This window comes from Otolemur garnettii, unplaced genomic scaffold, assembly GCF_000181295.1.
Source record: "Otolemur garnettii isolate 467f Iridium unplaced genomic scaffold, OtoGar3 scaffold00288, whole genome shotgun sequence".
In the NCBI taxonomy this organism is placed as follows: Eukaryota; Metazoa; Chordata; class Mammalia; order Primates; family Galagidae; genus Otolemur; species Otolemur garnettii.
Window position 1 is genome coordinate 866,405 of NW_003852683.1, and position 10,402 is coordinate 876,806.

Genomic DNA, 10,402 nt, shown 5'->3' on the forward strand with positions numbered 1-10,402 from the left:
TTTTTTTTTTTTTTTTTTTAGAGACAGAGTCTTTGTTGCCCATGGTCGAGTACAGTGGTGTCACAGCTCACAGCAACCTCCAGCTCTTGGGCTTAGGCGATTCTCTTGCCTCAGCCTCCCCAATAGCTGGGACTACAGGCGCCCACCACAGTGCCTGGCTATTTTTTTGTTGCAGTTTGGCCAGGACCGGGTTTGAACCCACCACCCTCAGTATAACCCAAAGGAGTTTTTATAGATATAAACATGCTTATACTAGAGTTTAAATAGAAAAGCAAAGGTAGGACGGCACCTTTGGCTCTGTGAGTAGGGTGCAGGCCCCATATACCAAGGGTGGTGGGTTTGAACCTGCTCCGGCCAAAGTGCAACAAAAAAATAGCAGGGCATTGTGGTGGGTGCCTGTAGTCCCAGCTACTCAAGAGGCTGAGGCAAGAGAATTGCTTAAGCCCAAGAGCTGGAGGTTGCTGTGAGCTGTGACAGCACAGCACTTTACTGAGGGTGACAAAGTCAGACTCTGTTTCTAAAACATAAAAGAAAGAAAAAAAGGTAATTAGAGAAGACAAAACTATTTTGAAAAAGGAAACATAAAGCTGAAAGAACTGGAGTACTTGATTTTATAATTATAATCACTGAATGTCAGTAATCACTATACACAGTATTTTTAGCAAAGTGATAAAAACATACATCAACAGAATAAAATGGAGAGTCAAGAAATAGACATAAGTATGGACAAATGATTTTTGCATATGTTCATCGTTTCCTATTAACTTAATAGAAAAAAGGCAGTATTTTCAATAATGTTGGATCAATTGCTCATGAACTTGTCCTAGAAAAAGTGCCACAGACCTCATTGCTGAATATCACTGCAGTCACCTTCAAAGTACTCCCTTTGGTCATCTGGTGTGGCATATCCATATCATAGACTACTAATCACTAGTAAAGTTAAACAACTACTGATACATAGAACAACATGTATAAACTTAGATTAATGTGCTTAAGGTCAAATAGCCAGTCTCAGAAAGGGAACATGCCCTATGTTTCCATTTCATAACATTCTATTAATGACAAAATTAGAAATGAACAGATCTGTGATTGCTAAGTGTTAGCACTGAGGAAAGAATGTGACTAAAAAAGTAGCATGAGGGAGTCTGGTTGATGCAATATTCTAAATATTGATTGTGGTTACAGGAACCAATATTTGTGATAAAATTTCTTAAAACTGTATATAAAATCAAACAAATACATGCATGTTAACACTGGCAAGATCCAAATAAACTGGGTAGAGAACAGTACTGTAACAATTTCGCTTTCCTGTATTTGCTAATGAATTATGGTTACGTAAGGTGTTACCTTTGGAAGAAGCTGGGTTTAGGGCATTTGGGAACTCTGAAATACTTCAATAAGATTTTGTGAATCTAAAGTTATTTCAAAAATGAAAACATAAAAACACAAGTTATATTATTTTCATAACCCTTGATTTTACTACAAACTTAAACATTCCAAATATATTCAATTACAGGTATGAAGTCAATATGCTATATTGTTTCATTTTGAAGTACTTTATGTATTCTGGTATAACACAAACATAGAGCCAAAGAAATGTAAGAGTTAATCATACATACAAGGCAGGCATAGAATACTCCTGTATTGTACTAGTATATTACTCCTATAATATATTAAAATTTAATTCATGATGAAACTGTCACAATTTAAACTACATAAAAATCTGTGACAACGCAACTAGAAGTACGGCTAACTTTATCCTATTCCCAAATGCTCCTGACATGTATCACCTAAGATTGGACTTTTGACAGTGAGCTCTCATTAATTTTGACAAGGTCCCTTTTCTTCATTAAGTTCTCTGATATTTTTCTACAGGTCTTTCACATTTCATGTATTTATAGGTATTATTTTTGCATTATTTGTTGGCAAACGATGAACAAAATATTTTATTGTAAATCCTTGTTGGGGACCAACCCTGCACCAGGATCGTGGGATACCTGCTAAAGTGGAATTGACCAAATGGGGAAAATGAATACACAAGACACAAAGACAAAGTTTATGGTGGGCCCAGGGGTCCCTCATTAAGCATGGTGAGACACAATGGAGGCACTCTATGCTTTGACCGATTAGCTTTTATTGAGTTCTCTCTACCACAATTTTAGGTGGGCCATCTATGAGCTAATGGAGAACTGAGCAAAGATCAGCTTGTGGGCTATTTGTGTCATTGATTAGCAATTGTATGAACACATATGCTTTTTCCCATTATCTCCTCTTCCTTAATTGATAGTTATCTATACTTAGCCTGTGCATCCATTAGAAACTAGGAACATAACCTTAAGGCAAATGGGATGTGTCCACATCTGCGTGGTTTGCCTCATCCTTCAGGGATCCAAATGGGATGGTAGACCCCTTGTTCCACTGTGGGACAAACTGGCTGATGCCAATGACCACATTGGGAGCTGGGAGAGAAAGAAGTCCTTCCTCTTATTTCCCCTCAAGAGGTCCTCCCTCTGTGTGGGTTTTGGTTGCACTCACTGTTCCCAGTGACTTCTGCAACACCCACCTCTCTCACAGGGTTTCTGCATTCCAGCCCTCTTCAGGGCAGGAGACTTATCTCCCTTTATAGGGAGAGGTACAACCCGCAGGCTTGATCAATTACCTGTTGCCATGCATGCTGCATGTGCATGCAGCCATTTGCATTCCAGTGTGCCTGGGCCATTTAAACTTTAAGCAGGCAAGCTGCATTAAAACCTTCCTTAAAACCTGTTTTGTGCAAGAATTGCACAGACTTGTTTTTAGTCAGCAAAGCTACTTTTATTAAAAACCAATTGAAATACTAAAGCCAAGCTGTTTCTTTACTCAGTTAAAATCCTAAACTCTATTTTGCTTTTAGACATTTTTCTCTTGGGGGGCTCAGGGTCCCCCAGTGTCTAATTTCCCCACATATATTCCCATAGCAAAATATTTCTCTGTTATGAACTCTCTTAATCTATCAAGATCTTATTTCTGGACAAAGACTTTCCCATAATTATTAACATTTCTACTATTAGTAGTTCCTTGATGATCCATGATAATCACTTATGACACAGTCTGTCTTCCTACCTAAGGCTTTCCTACTCAGCCATATTCCTAGAATTTTTCTCAATATACACTTTTTCAACATAATGTCCCAAAATATTTCATCAAAACTGATTGTAGACCAGGTGCCATAGCTCATGCCAGTAATCCTAACACTCTGGGAGGCTGAGGAGTGTGGATTGCTTGGTTCAGGAGTTCGAGACCAGCTTGAGCAAGAGCAAGACTCCATCTCTACCAAGAATAGAAAATCTAGCTGGATGTCGTGACAGGTGCCTGTAGTCCCAGCTACTTGGGAGGCTGGGGCAAAAGGATAGCTTGATTCCAGGAAACTGAGGTTGCTGTGAGCTATAATACCACAGCACTCTACCCAGAGTGACAGAGACTCTGTCTCAAAAAAAAAAACAAAACTGTTTGTATTGAAGTTGTTTTGTACATGTCTTTTTTTTTTTGTACCCAGCTGTTGCCCTGGGTAGAGAGCCGTAGTGTCATAGCTCACAGCAACCTTCAACTCTTGGGCACAAGTGATCCTCTAGCCTCAGTTATTCTATTTTTAGTAGAGATGGGGTTTTGCATATGCTCAGGCTGGTCTCAAATTCATGAGCTCAAGCAATCCACCTGCCTTGGGCTGGGATTACAGGGTGAGCCACTGCGGCCAGCCTGTACATCTTCTTTGTGTGCATGTGTATGTGTATTTTCTTTTTTGATGACAAATAGATGACTACATACATACCCTGCAATCATTAAGTTATTCTTCAAAAATATTGTATTATCTTGAGGACTTAACAACTGGCACGGTTTGCCCAAAATGACTACCTATGAATTCTCTTGTGTTTAACAAGGATAGACAAATGGGCAAAAGCTTTCCCACAATCATTGCAACCATAGGGCCTCTCTCCTGTATGTTTTCTTTGATGAACATTGAGCCCTGATTTTGTAGTGAAGGCTTTCCCACACTCACTACATTCATATGGTTTCTCTCCTGTGTGAATTCTCTGATGTGTAATGAGATCATTTTTGCGCAAAGATAATTTTCCACACTCAGTACATTCAAAGGAAGTCTTTCCTGTGTGAAATCGCTGATGCTGTATAAAACATGTCTTCTTCCTGAAGGTTTTACCACATTCGTTACATTTGTATGGTTTCTGTTCAGTATGAGTTTGCTGATGTATTCTGAGAGTACTCTTCATGGTGAAGCCCTTTCCACATTCACTGCATATATATGGTTTCTCCCCAGTGTGAGTTCGCAAATGTGCAATAAGCATGCTTTTCCCAGTTAAGCCTTTGCCACATTCACTGCATATATAGGGTTTCTCTCCAGTATGAGTGCGGCGATGTACATTGAGATGACTCTTCTCGGTGAAACCTTTTCCACATTCACTGCATATGTAAGGTTTCTCTCCTGTATGAGTTCGTTGATGTCCAATTAGCCGTATCTTTGCTGGAAAGCCTTTTCCACATTCATTACATACATAGGGCTTCTCTCCTGTATGAGTTCGTTGGTGTACAATCAGGCGGCTCTTCACAGTGAAGCCTTTACCACAATCATTGCACATATATGGCTTCTCTGCAGTATGAGTTCGCTGGTGTACAATGAGATCACTCTTCATGGTGAAGCCTTTTCGACATTCAGGGCATACATAGGGTTTCTCTCCTGTATGTGTTCGCTGATGTCTGATGAGAGGGCTCTTTAAAGTGAAGGCTTTTCCACATTCATTGCATATATAGGGTTTCTCTCCAGTATGAGTTCGTTGATGTACAATAAGACAGTGCTTCACTGAAAAGCCTTTTCCACATTCACTACATGTATATAATTTCTCGTCTGTATGAGTTTGCTGATGTGTGATTAGACTGTTCTTCAAAGTGAAACCTTTCCCACATTTACTGCATACAAAGGGTTTCTCACCAGTATGAGTTCGATGATGTGCAGTAAGACGCCTCTTCTCGATAAAGCCTTTGCCACATTCATTACATATAAAAGGTTTCTCTCCTGTATGAGTTTTCTGATGTGTAATGAGACTAAACTTTGTAGAGAAGGCCTTTTCACATACATTACATCCATGGGGTTTCTCTCCTGTGTGAGTTCGCTGATGATAAATAAGCCGACACTTTTTGATGAAGGCTTTCCCACATTCACTACATGTATAAGGTTTCTCTCCCATATGAGTTTTCTGATGTATATTGAATTGTGATTTCTTAAGGAAAGTTTTGTCACAGTCAGTGCATTCATAATGTTTCAGTCCTGAATGAATCCTCTGATGTTCTGTTAGCCTGGATTTTCTAGAGAATGCTTTCCCACATACACAGCATCCATGAGGTTTTTCTCCAGTATGAACTCTCTGATGATCAGAGAACTGAGAAAACTTGATGAAGCCTTTCCCACATTTACCACATACATGGGCTTTCTCTATGTTGGGACTTCTCTGTTCCTTAAGGACCTGGGATTCATTTTTGATGGGTTTTGTACTTATGGGGAATTTAATTTCAGAATAAAATTGTTCATGAAAAGGATGGAAAAGGCATTTCCCATTTCCATTAAACTCAGCAGAGTTCTTTAGGTTACAGCTTCTATTCTGGTTTTCAGAACTAAAATTTGATTTCAAAGGTTTGTCATGGAGGTCACACATAACACAATTTTGCTTTAATAGGAAATGGCCTCTCTTCTGAATACTTTGATCTTGTAAATGACCCTGCAGAGGATTATCAATGTTTCTGATTTCTAGGAGAGAAGAAAACAGTGAATCATTCCATCATCTTCCTTTGGAGTAAGACTGTTTAAGAAATACCTTGTTGTCATGTGACTCTGCAGTGACAGCCTTATATTATTATAAAGGAAATTCCATGTATAAATAAATATCTCTTACATACTGCATATTGGTAAGACACAATAACATGAATACACCATAAAGTAAAAGCAGTAAGTGTACCAAAAAAGTTAGATAATTTACAGTGTATATAAATTTGGTTGCTTTTCTAAATAGGTCTTTACAAAATGTATAGATAGTCACATATAAACAGGTCACTTTTAGCAGGGAACCCCAGAATTTGGTGGGACACCAGACTATAGAAATTAGAGAAATACCAGACCACACAGGTTAATCCCAAATGACAAGGGCTATATTCATTTATTCTAAAAATATTTGCTGAATGACTTCTATGTGTAAGCCACTGTGCTCATGTTTGGGATATAAAAATATTTCTTATTTTCACAAAGGTTTAATTCTAGTTATGGAAAAATGTATTAAAAACCAAAGAAAGTAACTATAATTTGTGAAATGTTGTTAATGGCAAATGAAATATAGGAGGTATGCCAGGCACAGTGGTTCACGCCTGTGATCCTAGCACTCTGGAAGGCCAAGGTAGGTAGATTGCTTGAGCTTAGGAGTTTGAAACCAGCCTAAGCAAGAGTGAAACTCCATCTCTAAAAATAGCCAGGCACTGTGGTATGTGCCTGTATTCCTCAGAGGCTGAGGCAAGAGAATCACTTGAGCCCAAGAGTTTGAGGTTGCTATGAGCTATCCACGTCATGGCACTCTACCAAGGGCCTCAAAAAAAAAAAAAAAAAAAGAGAGAAAGAAAAGATGAAGATATAGGAGATGAAGAAAATCAGGATATAGTTACAGACAAGATTCATTAACAGATTCAATGGTGGGAATGGGAAGAGTTAAAAAAAAAAAAAGTGAGGACTCAAAGGTTATTCCAAAAGTTATATGACTTCAACTACCGGATAGGGGGAAATAAACCTCATGATGAAATAAAAAGTATTACTGAAGTCTGCAATGAAGGGAAAATCTAGCATATAGGTATTGTGAAACATATAAAGTTTAAGATGTTACTGCATATCTAAGCACAAACATAAAGAAATTGGTTTTTGTTGAATATATAAATCTTGGAAAAGGTTTTACCTGGAAATAGCAACATGAACATACCAAAATTATCCAAAGAAAGAACACAGGATGAGATCGTATTTGGAAACATGGACAAACAGAAGGCCAAGGATTTAGTCATTCTAATAATATTAAGTTTTGGAATTTGTTAAGCCCACTGAAATGAACCAAATATTGACTACTGTGACCAGGTACACAACTGGCAATCCAGGCATATTGAACAAATGTCCCAGAGTGTAAGTAAGAATGTGAGAGCCTTTCGAAAACTGCTAAGACAGTAGATTTTAAGAACTCTAATCATAAAAAAAAAGTAAGTATATGATGTAGTATATATGTTAATTAGCTCAATTTAGCCATTCTACAAAGTATACAACTTTGAAAAACAACACATTGTAAATATTTGCATGCTACACACATCTGATAAAGGGCTGATAATTAGAATCTACAAAGAACTCAAGCAAATCAGCAAGAAAAAATCAAACAACTCCATTAAAAAGTGGGCAAAAGACCTGAACAGAAACTTTTCAAGCGAAAGTCTAATGGTCAACAAACACATGAAAAAATGCTACTTCAAAAAAAAAGGTGAGGTTTGTCCCTGTAGCTCAGCAATTAGAGTGCCAGCCACATGCACAGGGCTCTTGGGTTCGAACCCTGCCAGGCCTGCTAAACAACAAGGACAACAAAAATAGCTGGGTGTTGTGGCAGGCGCCTGTGGTCCCGGCTACTTGGGTGGCTGAGGGAAGAGAATCACTTAAGCCCAAGAGTTTGAGGTTGCTGTGAGCTGTGACACCAAGCACTCTACCCAGGGCAACATAGTGAGACTGTCTCAAAAATGAATAAACAAACAAATAAATAAAAAGGTGAATTATATGATATGTGCATTATATCTCTGTTTTTTGAGACAGAGTCTCACTTTATCACCCTTGGTAGAGTGCCGTGGTATCTCACAGCTCACAGCAACCTCTAACTCCTAGGCTTAGGCGATTCTCTTGCCTCAGCCTCCGGAGTAGCTGGGACTACAGGTGCCCTTCACAATGCCTATTTTTTTGTTGTGGTTTGGCCGGGGCTGGGTTATGAACCCACCACCCTCGGTATATCGGGCCAGCGCCCTACTCACTGAGCCATAGGTGCTGCCCTGTGCATTATATCTCAATACCATTGCTAAAAAATATGAGAAAATAAATGAATGCAGCAGTAACATAATGAAAGTTTAGAATTGGCAAAACTATAAAGGAAGTAAATTTTTTTTTTTTAGACAGAGTCTCACTTGGTCACCCTTGGTAGAGTGCTGTAGCATCTTAGCTCACAGCAACCCCAAACTCTTGGGTTCAAGTGATCCTCTTGCCTCAGCTTCCCAAGTAGCTGGGACTACAGGTGCCCACCACAACCTCTGGCTATTTTTTAGAGACAGGGTCTCTCTTTGGCTCAGGTTGATCTTGAACCTGTGAAGACAATCCACCCACCTTGGCCTCCCAAGTGCTGAAACTACAGGCATGAGCCACTGCACCTGGCTGAAAAGTAATTTGTAGCAGACATAAATTCTGATCTGAATTAGAACAGAAATAATACTGGATATTAAGTGACTAATTAATCTCAAAAATAGAGATTAAAGAAGAGAGCTCAGCATGTAAGAGAATGTTCAAGGTAATACCAGGATAAAGAGAATTTGAGATTTAAGATATGAAGGAGACTGTGAATTGAAACAAGGATAGCTGAAAGTATTTTTTCTTGGAGGGAAGATGGTTCATGTTTGTCACACAAAATGGGAAGTTACAGGCCAGCTGCCAAGAAAACAAGTAAAGTACATAGAAATAATGTGGGCTCGGCGCCTATAGCTCAACCGGCTAAGGCGCCAGCCACGTACACCTAAGGTGGCGGGTTCGAATCCCCAGCCCAGACTCGCCAAACAACAATGACGGCTGCAACCAAAAAATAGCTGGGCGTTGTGGCGGGCGCCTGTGGTCCCAGCTACTTGGGAGGCTGATCCAGGAGACTCGCTTGAGCCCAGGAGTTGGAGGTTGCTGTGAGCTGTAATGCCACAGCACTCTACCCAGGGGGACAGCTTGAGGCTCTGTCTCAAAAAAAAAAAAAAAAAAAAGAAATAATGTGTATATTAGATAATATTAACAGAGAAGACAATTTGGAGTCTTCTTCCAGAGAATAAAAAAGGTTAACTCTCGAGAATGAAGGACTATTTTAAGAACTGTGAGAAGAGGAAAGAGAATGAACAGAGATGTATAGTGAACCCTCAGCAGTAAGAGAAGCTAAAGAACCACAAAATGCTCAGACCCGGTTATCATAAGGCACAGGTGAAGTCAGATATTATGAAGGGACACTTAATAGGGCAGGAAGGTGAGGTAATCAACAATAAGACAATACATTCAAATTCTCTTTTTCTAGAGGGCTGGAAAGTGGGACTTCATAGTAAGGTAACCTACGCAGAGATACAGTGTCAGTGGACAAAGAAAAGGAAGATTTGAAAATCCTAGGAAGAAGATAATTATGCAAATAAAAACAAGATGTATATTAAATAAAGAAAAGAGATCTCAGAAGAAAAAAGAGGGGTAGATATTCTTTTTACGTTTCTACCAAGAAAAAGAGCTCTTTCATGAGAAGAGAGAGGCTGCTATATCCTTAGATACCCTGGAGGTTTTGACACCTGCCCTGGGTGAGTAGAATATGACTTCTAGGGATGCCCACCTTGCTGGTTCTCTCACTCACCAAAACAAATTTGCCTGTGGATTTCATCTTCTGTCATCCACAGTTCTCCTGGTTCCAACTTGGAGAGTATATCTGATTTGCTGGCTTGATACCCTGTTCATGGAAAACAGCAGAAGAGTTACACAACTGGGCTGGCAAAGTCAAGAAAGGAGAATGTTACATTTCAGAGACTGAATAGGTTTCACATCTCTAACATCAGGGCTTTTCTCTCAGGACAGTGTAGATTATACCCTCTTGTGTGGGGCAAGAGAAGCATCTATGAATGTACCAGAGGTCCACCAAAGCTTTCAGAAGGTAAGAAATGGAAGGCGACGAACAGGGACCCCCTAAGAAACATAGGGCAACTGTCCTTACCCACTGATACCAGGTTGCTGTAGTTCTCCAACATTATGTCCCGGTACAGGTCCTTCTGAGCAGAGCCCAGGAGTTGCCACTCCTCCCAGGTGAATTTCACAGACACATCATCAAATGTCAGGGATTCCTGTAATAACAGAATCCTGTTAACAACGTGGTACTCTTTTGATGATATGAAAAGAATGTAGGCTCGGCGCCTGTGGCTCAAGCAGCTAAGGCACCAGCCACATACACTTAAGGTGGCGGGTTCGAATCCCCAGCCCGGACCCGCCAAACAACAATGATGGCTGCAACCAAAAAAATGGCCAGGCGTTGTGGCGGGTGCCTGTAGTCCCAGCTACTTGGGAGGCTGAGGCAGGAGACTC

At 39.8% G+C, this 10,402-nt stretch overlaps 1 protein-coding gene across 1 annotated transcript in view; it reads right to left on the reverse strand.

Annotated features, from left to right (window-relative positions):
* Positions 1 to 3,887: 3,887 nt before the first annotated feature.
* The window catches only part of ZNF615 (zinc finger protein 615), a 14,307-nt gene continuing 7,792 nt past the window's right edge, over positions 3,888 to 10,402 (reverse strand). The window contains exons 2-4 of the mRNA XM_023508908.1: positions 10,038 to 10,199; positions 9,684 to 9,776; positions 3,888 to 5,794 (exon numbers count right to left, since the gene is read on the reverse strand). Coding sequence (XP_023364676.1) covers positions 3,888 to 5,794; positions 9,684 to 9,776; positions 10,038 to 10,199 — 2,162 coding nt within the window. The remainder of the gene's footprint in view (positions 5,795 to 9,683; positions 9,777 to 10,037; positions 10,200 to 10,402) is intronic.